Source organism: Haliaeetus albicilla, chromosome 18, assembly GCF_947461875.1.
Source record: "Haliaeetus albicilla chromosome 18, bHalAlb1.1, whole genome shotgun sequence".
NCBI lineage: Eukaryota > Metazoa > Chordata > Aves > Accipitriformes > Accipitridae > Haliaeetus > Haliaeetus albicilla.
The window spans coordinates 13,776,245-13,795,520 of NC_091500.1; the positions used below are offsets into that span (position 1 = coordinate 13,776,245).

General features: G+C 36.4%; 1 protein-coding gene across 2 annotated transcripts in view; it reads left to right on the top strand.

The window, feature by feature from the left end:
• The window catches only part of NBAS (NBAS subunit of NRZ tethering complex), a 190,761-nt gene that overhangs the window by 154,859 nt on the left and 16,626 nt on the right, over positions 1-19,276 (top strand). For both annotated transcript variants that reach the window (XM_069805772.1, XM_069805773.1), the window contains 2 exons: positions 9,729-9,868; positions 17,400-17,544. In XM_069805772.1, coding sequence (XP_069661873.1) covers positions 9,729-9,868; positions 17,400-17,544 — 285 coding nt within the window. The remainder of the gene's footprint in view (positions 1-9,728; positions 9,869-17,399; positions 17,545-19,276) is intronic.

Below are 19,276 nucleotides of genomic sequence, written 5' to 3' on the forward strand. Positions count from 1 at the left end.
AGTTGTCATGCAAAACTCTTGACTTCAGTTTTAATTTTGTATTGACTGCTCTAAGATTGTTGTTTTGATAGCAGGCACTTCCTTGTGGTCTGTCAGGCATTGGCTGTTTTTCCAAAGTCCAAGTCATAGCAGCCCATGTTCTCCTTGGGGGTTCAGGACTTGGAATATGCTCCACCAGGAACTCCTGTGTCCTTGTTGGTCTTAAACTCAAATGGAGGGGAGATGTGAGGTAGGCCTTTGCATCACTGTCTCAGGTTATATCCCCCCTAGTAATGGAAATCAACAGTACTTTGGATGTTGTGGGTTTTTAAATTTTGGGGGTTTGGTTTGTTGTTGGTTTTTTAAGTGGATATCCCTTAATAAAGCTGTTGCTTTTTATTAACTGGGATAAATCCATACGCATAGCTTCAAAATGCTTTTTGCAAGCAAGAGAATTTAATCTGGTGTACTGGTCCAGGCTACAAACCAGATCATATTTTTCCTACGGTGTTTCTTCATAAAACAGAACTAAATTCCATCATTATACAGGGGCATTTGTGAGCCCAGTAGAACAGCTTTTAAAAAGTTACCATTTCTCAGCTGTGACTTACTACCATGTAATACGTTTCCATTTACCAAGATCCAAAATGGATTGAAAGTAGGATTATCCACATGTGAACTTGGGCAGATGGAGAAAGTAAGATGAAAAAGTCTCATTTAAAGCTGACAGGTTCCTCTGCCATGAGGGGAATATATTTGAAATATGTTTCTGAGAAGGTAAAACTCATCTGTGCCAAAAGAAAGATGGACTTCTCAAATCACTCATATTGGCATACAAAAATTTTTTTATGGAACTTAGTGCACAGGAAATCTTTGAACTTGCCAGGTTTACAATTTAGTTGTATGTGTTCTTTAAATTGCACTTTTCTTATCCAACAGTGGTGTGAGTAAACTAACACTTCTATAATCTAAACCACAACTTCCCATGGGTTTTCTCAAAAGTAAAAGTTTTTATCAGCTTTCCAAAAATAGGAAGTAAGTGCAGTAGTAAGACTGAATGCTCAGTAAGGAAGCAGATTATGTCAGTGCCTCGTAGTAGTCGTCTGACAGCATTCCTTCTAGGAAAACTTTTTAATTTAATTCTAAAAGATTGTGAATACTTAAAGTATATAAAACCTGGTCCTGTATAAATGTGTTCTTTAAACTATATTTCTTCATTGAATTGCCTTTAACTCTGTACATGGCAATATGTTGCTAGGACATAGAGTAAAAGGTACTATGTCATATTATTGTTTAAACTTCAAAATTTTGATAAATGCTGGGGAAGGAACTTTAAGGAGATACTAAGTTTGAGGTAAAGTCTGTAAAATATATCTTTGAGAAGCAACTTTTGCTTGACCTCATTGACTCCTCTTCAGCTACCTTCTGAGAGTACACGTTTCACATAAGGAAAATGGTAAGTTTGCTTGAGTCCCTGTGTTCCCTCAATTCCACTTGGAAACTGCATATAACAAAATATTGTGGGCCCAGTGTGTTTTCGTAATGTAACTTTTAATTAGTGTGTGAGTACGTAAAAACGTCAATGCTGGTTCACATCAAGGTCCAGTTCAGCCCGGTATTCTGTCTCCAGCAGCAGCCAAAAAAACAGACCTGGAAGGAAGAGTATGAAAAGGAAAAGTATATATCAAACTTACTCCAATATTGCCCTTGTCTGTGGGTAGTCAGAGTGGGGTAGTTAGGAATAAGAACTGGAAACAACTCTATGTATACAAGCTGTAAATTCAGGTGTTACTGTGGCAAGATTAAGTAAGTGGAATCTTGATAAAATCCAATAAGGAAGACTTACCTTTTAATCGATAGGTTGGAATAATTTACCAGAAAGATATTAAACTTGTTTACAACTTAAACTTGTTTACTTAAGTCAAAAGACTAAGTCTATCAGGAAGCATTCTAGCTCAAACAGAAGTTACGATTTTAGTGCAAAAATTATTGGATAAAATTATGCACAGAGATACGTAGATTATCAGAATAGATTGCAATAATGGCTTCCTCCAGCACTAAAATCTCTTAAACATTGGCGAATGAGACTATAAATACAGTGAGGGAAAAACAGTAAGGAGAAAGAATGGTAGTTCCCCACTTCTCCTCCTTCTTGGGATCCCGGACTTCCAGCGTGTCTCACAAAACAGGATAGTTCACTGGTTTTTAACCTCTTCTGTCTGGCTATATGTGAGGTCTCCTCCTAACCTGCCTTTAATCAGGTAACTCACACTGTCCATGCCCAAGCTTGCAGGTTTGCTCCCATGATTACTCTTGACTTCCTTTCTTCGTGTGTGCTCTTGCCTGTATGCTGGTAGACGGGTGGCTGAATGACACGGTGGTTCGTTCCTCCAAGCCTGTTACTACTTTCCCCAGCCTGACCCTGTTGTGCCTTGGAGGATTTCCCTCTCAATCATGGTGCTGGTAGTGTGTTGGGGAGTACAGCATTTGTGGTTTTGCCTTAAAAAAGGGTTTACTGTTGCTCTGGGATGCGAAGGTGTTGCAGTATGTGCTTGTGGTTTTGCTTTGTTTCACAAGTATTTAATGTGTCTAACATCAAGGCTGGTAGGATGTCTAGCATCTTGAAATGGTTTGAAGAGAATGAAATAAATAATAGCCTTTAAAAACTCCTTATCTTACCTTTGCAGGGTCAGTAGCTGTACAATTTCAGGAATAGTTTTACACTTTTGCAGTTTGTTTTTGCTGGTGATTTTTAACATTTGTGTTCATATTGTGAGTAATGAACTTATAAAATTACAAACTAAGTTAAATAGATATTTCTATGTCCTTTTTAACAAGCTGTTTACTTTGCAGCCTTGTACTGGAAGTAGATTTCAGTAACTTTACGTTTGTGCAGACTTTTCAATAGCTGCACAGACACGAGCAGAATAGGGAATGAGGGACTACAGGTTGACCCAAAAAATGGAAGGATTAATTTCTTCAGTGACCAACCCTGACTGGCCTGTTTGTGTAGGAAGGGCAGTATTTTCTTTGCTGATTTACCTAATTAGATTGTAAACTCCTTAAGGCAGGATTTTTGTATTTCTGTGCCGTTCACGGCACACCAAGATGGCAATTACAGAAATTTTATCAAATTATTATCAGTCCTTTCAGTCATTGTTTATAAACCATGTTAAGCCCTGTCTAATGAGTGGAAGCAAGCTTTAGCATCAGTATTCACTATCTCGAATCTGAAAAAAAATCTTTCATGTCAGATCTTGCCTATTATTTTAAAATGCAGCATAGATGAATTCTGTACCACCAGTGCTTGGGCGGGGGGGGGATAAATAAAAACATAGTGCATTTTGCACGGAGTCCTGACAAATTGAAAACGTATCATAGCAATAAGGGACTACTCAAATGCCTGCTCAGTGTTTTTATTTTCTATGCCATATTAATTCAAATTTATGCTGCAGTGATGAACATGAACATATTTTGAAATATTTACATTTACAATCTGGTGGATGTAATAAAATGAATTTTATAATCATGTAAATCAGTAGGTTTTTGGTTGTAGCTCTTGGAAACCACAGATGTCTCTGCCTTTAATATAGGAAGTAGGTTTTAAGCACGGATGTAGCTTTTGTCAAATGAACAAGCAATTACAATGAAGGAAAATATTTTTCTGATTTCTACATCTTGATTCTTTGGTTACAAATACCCTTGTCAATTATTTCCTTAGAACATTAGTAGTGAACAAAATCTGTTTATGAAAACCATGGCTCTGCCATACTCACAGGGAGTAAATATGTAATTTACAGAACAGGTTTCATTGGGCAGTGGGAGGTGGAGGTCTCTCTGCGTTAGTTTTGCTGCTTACCATTCTTGTATGTAAATAGGCAGCGCTTTGTATTTTATCTCGGGGGAAGGATTGGATTGGCTGGATCTTCTTATTGGCATTTCCATTTTTTAAGCAAAACTTTCTCTAGGTTATCAGCCAAGTTGGTCAGCACCAGATTCTCAAGTTATATAGCTTTAGCAATAAAGCATTTACAACTCTATCAGAAGTCTCTGTCCTTTAGGATCAGGAGAACATTATATAGTGGATATCTATGCCTCAGGGACACAATTTAGATACAGCAACATTCCACTGTTGCTGTAAATACTGATTTTAAACTAACTTCAATTTCAAGAGTGAGATAACGTACTGAACTAAACAACTGATCCTGTGGACTGCCATGCCAAAGGTTTTCTTTATCATATATGATGTCCGCAGTTTTATTTAACCTTATCATTCTTCAAGTGTATCATCTTATAGTTTTTATAAAATACTAGGTTTTTAAAAGCTACAGAACAAACTTTTGAGGGAACTTTTTGCATTTGTATTCCATGTGTGTCATGTGATGAGTACCTATAAAGCAGTAACAAATCTATGGAAAAAGAAGATGAGTCAAAATTTTGTGCATTGACAGTGCATAAACCATGTTGAGCAGTTTCAATGTTTTGGGCATCTAATAGGATCTAATCTGTGAGGGAGGAGAACTGTATAAATCTGTGAAAGATTTTATCATCAGGCAGAACAGTTTGGGGTTTTATTTGAGGAGGGATTGTAAGTGCATTAAGTTTTTATTTCAGGACTGGATATAAAGAACATGCCTTCCAAGTTTACTCAGAATGGCTGAAGTCAGATAAAGGGTATGTTTGCGCTCAGATAACATACTGTTGAAGAGATTACAAGTATCTCAACCAATTGCCAAATTCCTCTTTTTATTTATACTTTAGCAGTAAAAGCACCCATGCCATATATTTCATGTGTTTTGTATATAAACCCAAATGTTTTAAAAAGCTTGTGGGAATCTTGTCTGATGTAACTTCCTACTAGCAAAATGATGTCAGAACTGAGATATTTTGGCCAATGGTTTCATAAATAACTGGACTCCAGCAATAAATTTTTCATCAAGTGTTTTAGTTTTCCTAAGATTTGCAAGTTACAGCAGTTCAAGGCTGGCCCCATAAGAGAATGGGTGACTGAACATATGCTATGTCAAGTCTCCGCTAGTGGTAAGCAAACCATAACTACTTGAGGAAAAATAGCTGTTTGGATGGATAAAATAATGTAATTCAGTGAAGTGTATTGTGTGGCTGTGCTCAAAGACATACAAAATAATATCTCTCATATAAAAAGAAAATCTGACTTTTGCCTTCTGGCATGCCATAGCTGCTACAGCCTGTAGCTGCAGTCTGCGCTCCCATTCAGAAGTGTGGTTGATTTTCTGTCTTGGTCAGTATTTGAGAAAGGTGGACTGATATTTGCCTTTATTAAGCAGAGGCATTATGGGACGAATCAGAATTCCTTTACGGGCCATCCTAACTACTGCTACCTAGTAACAGGAGAAACTGGGAAAAGACATAAAAGCAAAGTGCTCAGGAGGAGAACATATGATTAAGAGGAGTTTGCGCTGGTTCAGACAGGTAGTAGTATCTAGTGCAGTTTTAAGCAACACTCAGTGCGGTTTGTGTAGCCTGTATTTTGCTTTGTGAATTACCTATATATATTTTTTAAGGAACATTAGCATATGCAGGTGTTCGCATATTCTTGATTTTAAACATACGTAGTCCCTTGATAATGAAATTGTGTATTTTAACAGTTTAACATAAGGTTTGGTTTTACTTAATTTGCATTTCAGTTTATAATCTATCGTGAGTATCATTTCTAGAATTAATTCCCCTAATTGACTTTCCCATTGTGGTAAATATTTGTGCAGCCTTTTATTTTAATGAAAAAGATGAAGCCAGCTGTGTTCTACTGCCAAAGTGAAGGCATGAAACTAGGGAAAATCAAGACAGAATTCAGCAAATTTGTTCTTAAAAATGAAAGTCCTTGCTTTCCTCTTCCTTGTTTTGGGGTTTGTGGGTTGGTTTTTTTTTTGTTCATTTTTCATATTCCTTTGGGATCGTCTGGAGTTCAACCATACTCGTACTGCCTGGCTATGGGCCTCATTTTTCTGTTCAGTGACAGATTCTTCTTCACAGGCAGTTGTGCTATCATGGCTCTGAACAGTTCATGGCAGGTTATATTTACATAGCCTTTGTATGGTTTAGAGGGATATTTTTTGGTTTTGTTTAAAAAAAAAAAAAACAAAACCAAACCAAAAGGGAGGGGAAGCCGAGTTATATTATCCCATTACCATGGTTTTAAAGATGATTGTACTGGTAGAAATGCAGTGCCTTTGTTGCATTGCAACATTGAGAGTCATCTGAATAGATCATCCAGAGCTGCTACAAAGAGAGTGTTCAAATAAAAGTGGAATTTTTGATCTTTTTGCTGTGTTATTACAACAAAACAACAGGCTTGACTAACCTTGGCAACTTCATCTCAGCTAGCTTTCACCTCTGTTAAGATGAAATTTTTACCTTTTAACCCAGAGAGTGCTCTGTTTCTGCTGTGAGAAGTGGCTGCTTCCTCACTGTGCTCTCCCTCAGCCTTGGAAAGAGAAGACAATACAGAGGAAAACATGTTCTCTGTGTGTGTGTGTGTATATACGTATATATACATATAGTAAATACAAATTAAACTCATTTCAATGTGCTGCTTTAAGGTATTGCTTTCTTGTAGCAAGGAACTATCACCCTTTTGTCATTTAACTTCTGTTTCTGGAGAATTACAAGGAAAGAATTAGAGACAGGGCAAGGTATCTTGTCATTCAAACTATAAAGCAGTGCAGAAACTATTAAAGGCAAGTGTCTTGATTTACTTCATACCAGATAATATCTTTACTGATATTTAACTTAAAATGGACACTTCTGTTTTATAGGAATAACAATACCTTAAAGTGAAGTTTTTAAATGTTTTATTGTTGTCTATGTTTCTGATACATAGTGTTGATCTTCTGCCTGTTAGGATTTTTCAAGTGATGCTAATGGGCAAATTGTGCATAGATTTCAGTCACATTGATTTGTTCTTGCTGATAAGTAGGCCCACTGGTTTCAATGTGTAATGTGAAGTGTGGACATAATCTTTGCAGATTCAGCCTATATTTGATGAGGTTTTCAACTCGGGAATACTTTTGAAAAGTATTCCTGATACAGTCGGCTGTGTGACCATTGTCACACACAGTCAGGCATTCTTGGTGTTAAAGCATGAGTTTACAGCTGAATCTCAGCTTTTCTTTTTCTTTTTAAAAAAAAGTTATTTTAACAACCATGTTGTTGCAGGAGTGAAATAATGCTTAAAACATACTGGAAATGCAGATGTATGTGAAGCAGAGGGATGACTGATAGGTGCATCAGAAGCATAAGGTACACTGAAGAAGGGAAAAAAGCTAGGGCTTAAAAGATGGAGGGATGGGGGAGTTTAAGATAGGATAAGATTAGTCTATTATTTTTTTTTGAAAGTAATCATACTTGTCATCTACCCTTCAATACTTAATTATTTTCCATTTGCTGCTCTTTCATTAAGCTTCCATTTCCTCTATCCTTAGCGCTGCAATTTTAGATCCCCACATGCACTCTTAAAGGTATGTGTACTTATACACTATGTGGCTACTTTCTAATCTCACCGTTTTCACAGTAAATGGAAGTGACATGCATTTAAAATGCCATATAAAAAGTGAATTTTCAATAGTTTTCTTAAAAACTATAAATAACTAACACTGTAGAAAGTTCACTTTATTACTCTTAGTGGGAAATGTAGGCGACTTGAAAAAAGGTCACTGTAGAAAGAAATACTGCAGAAATGCACGCCATGTTTCAGAATAGAAAGTTAATTCTTCTGATTTATTTACTTTGATCGTATTAACGTGTTTTGTCATGAGCAATCATGTTGCAAGGATCCAGCTGTCCAAAACACAACAGTATAATGTTAGATCAACCTCATAAAAAAAATGTAAATCCAAGTCTGTAAATGTGCACTATTAGGCAGAATTATTGGAATTCAGTTCATGTTGAATAGGAGGTCTGATCTACTCTCAGCTACTCTCTGTTACTAATGGCCCAATTTCTGTGACAGTTTTTCCTCATCTATGTCTGTGCCATTTCTTGCCATTTTTACAGTTATCATCAGAGAGATCTGAACATTTAGTCTGTGTTTTGAAGTAACATGCCGTTTGTGCAAATATACTAAAATGTACTCAGTGGACCATCCAGAATGCTACTTGGTTTAAAGAGCTAGTTGTCTGGAAAAGGAGTTTGGGGACAGGTATATAATTTGCTAAATATTTTTGATCCTTAGAGGTTAGCATGTCTTGCGTCCATTTTACCCCTTCCTGTTCTTCTCCCTTTTCTTTTCAGCCTTGTGATTTAAATATTGAAGATTATAATATTTTATATTAACAGGTATAGATGGAATTTAAGGATATTACAAGTGGGTAACTGATGCCTGCTATGTGACATTTGCAGTACAGAGAAGTATTTTAAATGCACACATCTCAGAAACATTTATTCACTGTCTAAAATGTTTTGGTATACGGTGCTTTCAGAGGTACCCTGGAGACAGAAACGAACAGTTTTTCAGCACTAAATATTTTAAAGTCACAAATTATGTAGGCAACTCAATAAATGCATCAGTTATCTTTGTTTTCCAACCTCTTTTGAAAAATTTGCCCTTCATGTATCAGAGTCGCTTTGAAAAGGTGGAATGCGATCTTTAATCTTTTAGAGTAGCTGTAGAACTAAGGAAAACTTTGTCCATGTTTGATGTCTTAGAACTACTTGGGCTGAATCGGAAAAGTTAACAGCTAATGCTGTGTATCTTCAGTGGAATTATAAGATGAAACTGAAGTGTTTGATATCCTGCAACTTTTCGAAGTTTGGAGGAGAAATTCAGTGTTAGAGTGTGTTAATCACACAAAGGAAGCTACCTTGTTATTGTAACAAATTGTTTTTAAACTCCAAGAACTTTTGTATGTCAGATAGACAGCAAATAGCTATTCCATTTGTGAAAGCCCTCCTAGTGTGATAGCCGAAGTTTTAAATGAAGCTGCTTCTCCTTTAGTAGCAAGTTGGGTCTTATTTATAGCAACCTTCCTTCAGCAGGCAAGACTTTTTACCTTGTACTTTTTTCCCATGCAAACTGCAAGCACTAATTATCTTTAAAAGAACCTGTCATCAACTGAAGTGAATTCAAGTCCTGGCAGAAGCTGAAGGTTTTAAACTTAGATGGACACTTTTCTTGAGACAGAGTTGTCTGATGGCTGGCTGATGGGGTGTAGGGTTTTGTTTTTGTTAGGTTCAAACACCTATACAGAGAAATATTGCAGTACTTGTCAGCAAATGTTTTTCACTGGGTAAATTAATTTAGAATCATCTTTCAGGGCTCTTTCCTCTGGGAGAAAAGCTTAGATGCTGTAAATTCAGGTAACACTATTGAATTTTCATAGGTTGGTGGGTGTAATATATATTAGGGAAGCACTAGATATACACATTCGTTAAAACTACGTGTGTGTGTGTGTATAGATCAAGAAACGGAAATTTAAGGAATTTTTGCTTGTTTGAAGAACAGAGATAAGATCCTCTGAACTAATCAATGAATGTACTTGTGTGGGGTTACATTGTTTTAGGAACATACACCTAAGTCATTCCCCATTGCTGTGTGCTCTCCTGTTTTATTTGGATGTAATTGAAAATGAGAGGTAAGAAAATGGGTTTCTGGGAAAATGATTTTCACTGTGTTCCTGCATTGTTTTGCAGCAGCAATGTCCTTCACAGATAGTTTGTTGATTGCTTTCAAATCATTGATTTCTTAAAAAAATTCTGGTGGGTTTTTATTTTAGGTAGAGATAACAGATATTGAAAATGAAGAAAAAAGGTATGATCTCTTCGTGGGACTTCTGGAGTCTAGTCGCAGTCCATCTGAGTTTCAGCACTTGGTTTTACTCCTTCAAGCTTGGCCACCGATGGACAGGAGCAACAGGTAAGCATTTCTTCAAATGATCATGTAACAAAGGAGTTCGAAGTCTTGCTTGATAATATCTTGTAGTTTTCAGTCAGTGAATTTAAACATGGCTAAGAGGAGCATGAGCTTTGGAAAGGGTCATACTGGGAGGAAGAAATGGTTTATTTAAAGCAGAATTGAATCAATCAGTTTCTTGTAAAAACTGCATATATGTATATAGTATGTATCATGAAGGAGTCAGAAAACCATTTTATTGCCTGAACTGTTGCACAGGAGGGTTTTCTGTCTACTTAAATTTAACTTATGTATTTTGGTCTTATTTTAGGCTGTATGTACAAAATCCATAAAAAGGAATAGAAAGTTCTGGTTTATCCATTCAAAGTTATACTTTGCAGGAAAAACCTTTGAAAGTTAGTGTTCGGGTGGCTGTGGCAGCCAGTCTGCAGGAGCTCTGTGAGGGTAATGGTACAAGCAATGGTGCTTCTCTTTTCTAGATCCACTACCTATTATTTCTGTCTCTGAATAAAATACCCCAAAGTGAAGTACTAGACACACTAGAGCAGACATATCCTAGCCCAACAATTTAAAATGAAAATAATTATTTAAAACTTTAGCATTGCACCCATCAGAATGGTTATTTACTGAAAGTGTTAATTTGGAACATCTTGACTACCTTATTTTTTACTAATTCTTTCTTTTTGTCTATGACTTTCTGAACACATTTAAAGGTAAAAATTTTGGCTGTTCTGTAACTGATGATCACTTCTAAGACATAAGGAGTCATGTAATCTTATGAGCCAAAAGTCACGTATCTTTCAAGGACAGCAATATTATTAATAAATTTTTGGCTAGTGAGTATAGTGTGCCATGTTTTATCTGACAGCAGTTAGGTTAGAGACATTAAATGATGCTTCCATTGGATTACTGTGGGGTATTGATTCCAACCTGTTTGAACTTAGGGACTGCACTCCCCAAAGTATTTATGTGCATTGATTTGTCAGAACAGTTAAGGCTTATCTTTTTATAAAAAGTAATTATTTTTTGTTTAATTGTAGACAACTGGTCCATTAGAAGGTAATTTGTAAGGCTTATGCACCTTCAAGCCTGCAGTTTGTTTGCAATTTCTAGATGAGCATTAACCTAAAGTCTTTATGACAGTTACATGAGCCAAAAATTTTCTTCAGTGCATTAAGAAGTACAAGGACTGCTGTGTGATCTGTCACAAATTCATATTCCAACTTTCCTTTGTAGTCTTGTTTTAATCGTAATTGAAAATTGGATGCCTCACAGTGCGTGGGAACTGTCAAACTTTGTTTAAGGTAGTGTTTAGATTAGAAAAAAAAAAAGCGTTAAACTTATGGAACAAAGGGTCAAGTGAAATATTGCTTCAATTAGCAACATTTTTTTTTTCCTTGTGTTGAACAGAAAGACTAAAGCTTTTGTGAAAGGAGAACGCTGCTTGTATATAGACAGTTCTTGTCTACTGCTCTGTAACAGAGGAAACTAAAAATTATTTAATTTTATCTCCCACTTGGTGTTCTGCTCCTTCAGGCTGACTTCCTAAAGTGAAGAAGAGAAAACAAAATAATGATTAAATGTGATTTGTAGTCACAACTAACAGTGGATTAAACTTCAGAGATGGGATACCTCTTAGTTCCAAGTTCTGTCAAGTCTGAAAATTTGCTCAAGATACTCAGATCACCTGTATCATAACTCATCTACGCTCTAAAGTAGTTAGTATAGCTACTAGGCATTTACACAGTCACAATTTTGACATAAAGAAAGCAAATTGGGTAAGATAAAGGGCAAGAGAACAGGGTAAATTAATTCACAACCTTATATGTGATTCTGTGATTTTCATGTATTTACCAATACTTGAGTACAGAAGGGATCTCAGAGATGTCTACTGCAAACCCCCTGCTCAAAGCAAGGTCAGCTAGAGCAGGCTGCTCAAGGCCATTGCATTGTTGAGTTTTCAATATGCCCAAGATTGGAGACTCCACAGCTACAACAATGATGATGATCACGACCATTTGAGCTTGGCAGTTCAACCAGTTTTTGGTCTGCCTCACTGTCCACTTATCTAGCTTCATCAGTTTGCTAGTGAGGATGTTGTGGGAGATAGTGTCAAAAACTTGCTGAATGAATTCAAGGTACATAATATCAGACATCATTTACCCAAGCCAGTCATTTCATCGTAGAAGGGTATCAGGTTGGTAGGTCATGATTTCCCCTCTTTAAGTTCATGCTGACTATTCTCAGTCTATTTCTTGTCCTTCATTTGCTTAGAAATGCTTCCAAGAGGATTTGCTTCATCTTCCCAGGAACTGAGGTGAGGCTGACCAGCCTGTGTCTTGAGACTTTGTGCTAAGAACAAACCACAACTTTAATTGTATGATTAGATTATTTATTTATTTATTTGTTTAGTAATTTCTGTTATTACTAAAATCCAGTGTCTCTCTTCACTGCTTTGACTTTGGCAGGAGGCTTTTGAAAGCCTTCAGGAGAAAATTGCCCCCTTCTCTTTCACTAGTAACAGCCACCTATACTGGTGGCATGGAGAACCTCTGACTCTTATGATCCCCAAATGTGATCTACAGTGCAGACTCCCAAGTAGTTTTCCAAAGTTTAGTGCTAAATTCATAGTCATTATCTCCAGGGAAATAAAAAGTAATTCAGATTTTCCAGATTTTCTTGAGTTTGGCTGAAACTCTAGACAGACAAAAAATGAAAATAAATGTAATTAGTGGAGCAAGCAATTGTGTTCGTAGCATAGGAAGTGATATTTGGGTTTGGCTTTTTTTTTTTTTTTTTTTTTTAAAAGGGTGATGGGCACAGGCCATAGTTACCACCATTGTTTCATTCTTCAGTTCTCTCTGCTAGCTTAAAGGGTGGTAAAAATCATCTAGTCTGTTGTCTTCCCTGCCTGAGCATTGTTTTGCTTGGGGAGAATAGAACTGAGGCTGCATCTTGAAAGAAATTACAGAGATTTAGTTCTCCTTCTGCCCCCTTCCCTCCTCCCCCCCCGCCCCCTGCAGGAATGTTGCATTTCTGCTTTTATTTACTTATTTATTCATTTATTTATTTATTTAATGAGTAAGTCAATGACGGTTCAGTTTTCCATTTCCTACTAAGAGTTGTCCTGACCGAAAAATATATTAAAGGGGCACATTTTTCAGTCCCTGGGGTCTTTCTGTGTTTATATTCTCATTGCTTTCCTTTTATTATTACTTTTGTTTCTGTTACTAACAATACTCATTGGGCCTTGAAAGTCCTTTGTAGCTCATTTCTAGTGCTTTCAAAAAGCATACGTGATATTGTAATAGTAGACAGCATGATCATAGTTATGAGTCCTTTTTGTAAATTATCTTTTCCTCTACTTAGTTGTATTGGCTCAGTCAAATATATTTGGAGTTCTGTTTTGGGGGGGTGGTGGGGGTGGGTTCTTTTTTTGTTGTTTTGGTTTTTAACAAGTGTAAAAGACAAACATTTAAGTACTTGTTATAAGGACTTAACCTAAATTTAAATCTAGGTCACATAATTACACATTTTATATAAAACTAAAAAATGTCTATTTCTTATTTTTTCTAGAGAAATACTATATTTGGGGTGCAGAATTGGTTCTCAAACTTGAGTTTTGGCTTTTATTATTAGTGTGCTGTCATTAAAATGAATTTGAAAGAACTCAAAACATCTGTCTTAACAGCTAATAGTGCTCCCAATATGAAGTTCTGTCCTCATTCCACCCTCAATCCCACCACCTCAAGGATGATTGGTTTTAAAAGTCAGGTACAGCTCTCTTTAGTATTCCCTGGCATAAGACAGGTTTAATTTCATAAACTCTTGTCCAGTAGGTATTTAGATTTTTTTTCAGCTGCCTCTTGTTATAGTGTGCTGGGAATAGTTTAAATTTCTTTCTGATTATTTTGAATGTTATTAATTTGAATTATTTTGCTTTGTAAATCCTGGAATTGTCCATGCCAGCTAGGAAGCAGAGATTGTGCTTTAAGTATGAGGCCCAACATCAATCAAAAAAATCTTTGGTACCTTCCAGCTTAATTATCTTAATTACCTTCTCTCCTCTGTCTCCCCCTTGTCATTGACAGTCACTATCATACACCCATCTCTGCATCTTTGGAAGGTGGTCTGCTCAGGGGTCTTCTCCTGTTCTTGCATTGCACGTTCTTTCCTCTTCTGCCTTTGTTGCATACTTCCATGTTAACAGTATTCGGTTATGCTTATCTGCCTAGGGGTTTTTATATATATATGTTCTTGAAATTGTGTTTCTGAAAAACCTGCCTTGATGGCTGGGTTAGAGTAAGGAGCAGGAACTGTTGTGAGGTTTTCAAATATCTCATTTTAAAGCAAGTTGTATTAAGAAATTCTTGAGCAAAGAGGAAAACTGAGCAGTTAAGCCAATTGTTTAGCCATATGTATTAAGATTTTTGTTTAATCTTTATTTATTTTTTCCTCCTTTGCTTCAGAAAAGGGTCATTGCGAACTGATTGTTTACTGCCAGTGTAACGATATGTGCAGGAACTAGGGAATTTTAGCCTGAGTCATCTGAATACTTAGAATTTTGTTTTTTCAATGTAACAGTAAGTATATAAAGCTAGAAAATACAATTTACATTCTAAAAAGCCTCAGAAGGAAGGAGAAGTAAAAGAACTGCAGTTTGGGGGTGGGGGCAGTTAATAGCCTTTTTTTTTTTTTTTTTTTTTAAAGAATTTTTGAGACCTCTCTGTTAATGATTAGTCTGTGCTTTTTAATGGGTTTTTTTGAGTTCTTGTATTTTAAAACACTCCAGCTAGTGTAATGCTCATTATTCACCTGCAAATATGATTCTCTTCATATCATTATATGCCATGTTAACTGTGAGGAAACAGAGAGGTAGCTTGGTTGTTTCAGTCAGCGCTCAAAACCATATGCTTTTTAAAATTTTATTTTTACACCCTTGTTATGCATGCATGCTCTTCCATCTCATATTCAGAAGTCATTTGAAATATTTCATAAAGATGTTTCTAAAAAAATTTATTGACAGTACCTGAAGCTCTGCAGTCCTTTGGACCTTGCTGCCTACATTCAAAAGGCATTTTTTATATTTATTTTAAATATTGATAAGGTGTTTTGGAACTCAAAAAAACCAGCTTTTAGGGACTCAATAGCTTAGTTCACCTTTCTTTTTTTAACTTCATCCAAAATTTTTTTTGGTTCTGGGCAAAAAAATAATGCGTTGCTGAGTTTTTGAAATAATTACTTTTTTCATGTTGAGAAATAACTTTTTTTTTTTTTTAACCATAGTTGAACTAAAGTAAAATTCAGGAGAGAAGACTACTGAATTCTACCTGTAGGTATCAGGTTTTTGGTAACTGAATCCTGTTTTTATTTAGAGTTAGCAGATAACAGTTATTTCTTAATAGATCACACAAGTATTTGAAATAATTATAGGGAATTGTGTTGAGAAAAGGTTTCATATGTAAAGTATATATCTGATACTTTACTTAAATAAACCAACTTGCACATGGCAAGCCTTGTGGCCTTGCATTTTTCTGGTTATTTCTAACTTCTGTGTTTTGTAGTGTGATTTCTGTTTTCTTTCTAGTGGGGAATTCTTACAGGTTTTTGTAATGTACTCTAGAGGCAGCAGCTATAAAAATGGAAATTCATTATGACTCTCCATGCCTCTAAGTCAGAGATGGATCACATAGCAGGAGCTATCAATTTAACCAGTGGCAAAGATGGAGTTGCAGGGTTTTTTTCTTCTCCTAACCTTACTGGGGGTTCACAGATTAAGTTCATCATGTTCTGCTTGTTGAGTAATCTGGCATCTTTGGGTTTGACCCATCAGGTTGGAAGGAGAGGAGAGGAGCGGAGCAGAGGAGCTCTGCTGTTCCCAGCCAGACTTCTGGCAGCTCCGTGCTCAGTGACTGTGACTGATGGAAAGGCTCAATTAAGTTGTCAAAAGGAATAAAGATAATGACTTCTATTTAGTTAGCATTCAAAGTTACCCACTCCTAGCCTCTCTGTCTGGTTTTAATGTTAGGATATAATGTCAGCTTCATGTTTACATATTTGTTTACAGTTGTACTTTTGAAAGTGGAAGACGAGCAGGAGAGAGCTTTTATATATGAAATAGTAGATACTGGTGGTTGTCCTCTCCAGAGTTGTCAGACCTATTCCTTGGTATATGTCAATCCGACAGACTCTCTTAACGGACTCCATTTATAGTGATATTAATGTGTTGCTTTCAACAGTTGCTTCTAAATAGTATATTTGAAAAGCAGCACTTTGACAGCACTTCACTGCTCCTTCCCTTATGTGCTGGATGAGTATCTTAATTTACACTAAATTGTAAGACTAACCTGCCAGATTTGGTCTTGCTGTGATTCTTTTTTATCTTGTTTTCTTTCAAGCTAAAATGAAAAGTTTCCCATATCTTTGCGATGCCGATTAATGGCCAAAGGTATTGATGGGGTAATTTTTAAACCACCTTTTGTTCCTTCCTAAGTTTATGGACAGATGAACATAGTGGTTGTGTTACTGTGGCTTAATATAATCATGATCTAAGATGTGATTGTGCATGATTTCAGCCAGTTGTAGATGGGAATTGAAATGCATTAACTTAAGTCACATTAGGAAAATGGCAGTGTGGATGTGTTCGTGTCATACTTCATGCTGTTATTTAAAAGCTCCGGTCTGCTACCCATTTTTGTCAGTACCTCCAGTCCTAGCAAGTATACCTATCCCTAACAACAGTAGGCAAGCATCTCCATGATCTAGCAAATAGCAGCTGTAGGCCAAGAAATGTTTCAGCAACAAAACTTTATACTAAACATTGCCTTTATCATCATGAGTGATAAAATTTACTTGTATCTACTGTCTGGCGACTGCTTAAGTCTGACTGTGTAATGGTGACATGGCATGAAGTTCTGTGTGGAATGAAAAGAACATTTTAAATATGTAAAGCAAATATATCTGCATCCATATCTACTAACAGACAAGTACAGATGTGTGTACTTTCACTCTCCTACCCTGTTTGGATGGGCTATACAAAATGTTTATTTTTCTTTGTACTTGTTGGACCTGAAAATTAAAAATATGAATCTTGGAAATATGTTCTCCACTCAGAAGCAAGGGAGAGGTACTTGAGAGACAGGTTCTGTTAGAGTGTGATCAAAGCAAACAAAATTAGGAATGCTGGATTCCTGTCACCCCTCCCTCGATACCATTCTGCTTGGGAAATCAGCTGGTATAAAGCCAGGAGAAGCTGTTCCTATGCTCTTCCAATTTATCAATCTTTATCTGGTGTGTGATTCCTCAGGGATTGTAACAGCATGTCGTAATTCAAAATACTTTAAGCCTCTTTGTTGCATTGAAAGAATGATGGCATCAGGATAGTAACTTATCTCAAAACTTTTTCCTCTCTCTTATGAGATTGTACTTTAATTCACACATGAGAAAAAAAAAAGAAAAAAGAACACCTACAGAAAATGGTGGGGGTGTGTATGTATATTTATATTCTATATACTTCTCTGTTTTTTCTGAGCAGATCATGCACAGATGATAATCCCTGGGTGAGACTGGGGACCATTATGCTACAGAGATGCTCACCTGAGGAAAAGGAGAACACAGGAAATGAAATTTTGAAAATCTGCCGTTCTTTGTATGAGACAAAGCACATGCTCCCTGTTGAGGTAAGCTTTATCTTTTGGTATCATGGATATGAGTCCTGTTTTTGGGTCCCAACTACAAGAAAGATGTTGCCATACTGGATCAAGTCCAGTGGAGAGCTAACAAGGTGATTAGGAGGCTGGAGCACAATAAATGCAGAGAGGCTGAGAGAACTGTGTGCATTCTGTCTTAAGAAAAGGTGGCTGATCATATTGCTGTCTTTAAATATGCAGATGAGGAATGATGTAGGGGAGATGGAGCCAGCCTCTTCTCAGAGATGCTCAGTGATAGGACAAGAGGCAATAAAGACAAGTTACATCATCAAAATACCTCATTACATACAAGGAAAACCATTAAAGTGGTGAAACATTATAACAGGTGGATGCCTAGAAGAGACATGGAGTCTCTGTCCTTGGAGGTATTCAGAACTTGACTGGATCATGTCATGGGCAATTTGATCTTGTTGGACTTGTTTCAGGTGGAGGCTAGTTGGATTAGCTGACCTTTAGAGGTCTGTTCCAGTATAAATTGTTCTTTGATGTATTTGTAGAAGGGCTTTAATAATGTATTGTCATTGAAGTCAGTGTGGCAAAAGCTGTTCATTAAATAATCAGTAATTTTCTCACTAATAAATGCATAAAGATTTAGTGAGGAATCCTTGAAAATGTGTAGGTGATTGAAAAACCTAATATACAAGTAATCGCTTTGTAATAATCATGGTGTTCTGTCTTCCTTAACTATGTATGCATACTTCAATACAAGCATCTCTTAAGTGTAAAATTTTTGAAGCGTTTTGTACATAAACATTGTATATTAATGAAGACAGATTGGAGAAATGCTTAATAAACTTCACACAACTTCAGAGTAATCATGTGCATATTTTTAGTAAGCTGATTAATCCCTTACAATCTTCTTCATGCAATCACAGTCTGTTATGGAAAACAGCTGATCTTAAGACTGGAAGCAGAATAGAAACAACACATTCTGTTTAAGATACAGACAGGTAGGTGTGTGGGTTTTTTAAATAGTCCAACAGACTGATTTGAGTCAAGTTCAAAATCTGTGTAAAATATGATTCCAGAAGGTGTCAGTAAGCTGAAATAATAAATACATTTATTAATTTATTCATCCCACCAAAAATTTTTGGTGGAAGGTAGGTCTCTGTATCCCTGGGACTGGCATAATTATATGTAGCTTTTCTCTATAAGGTGTTGAATGGCCCATCATAGCTTGTAAACTCATGATCTTATTCGTGCATAGGAGTAGTCAAACTCTGTCAAAGTAGAATTTTCTATCTCACCTTGGTGATCCAGAAAGACAAATCCCACTGAGGGTCACTGTCATACAGCAGTTGGTTCACCAAGAGCTCTGTTCAAGAATGGATCATGATTTGCTCACTTCTTTTAATTGACTGAACTTTTTCTTAGACTCCATAACAAGTCCCTGTTTGCAAACAGTTTTGGTATTGGTTGGCAGTTTTGGTCGGAGGTGCCTTCCTTTTTTAATGGTACCAGGATGTTGGAGGAGCCCTCCATGTAGGTATGAATGTACAGGTACAGTATGAAGATATTCTGGTCCTCAAGCATAAAATAGCTTTATTGATGTAAAATGCCTTTTTTTTTTTCTTATGACTAGAAGGCTGTACAGCAACAGGAGTTGCAGTAAAATGTGTAATTGTACAGTTACCTACAAACACAGGCTGTATTGCTTTAAGTCTCTACTTGGGAAGAGGGGGAATGATGTGGATAAATTTAA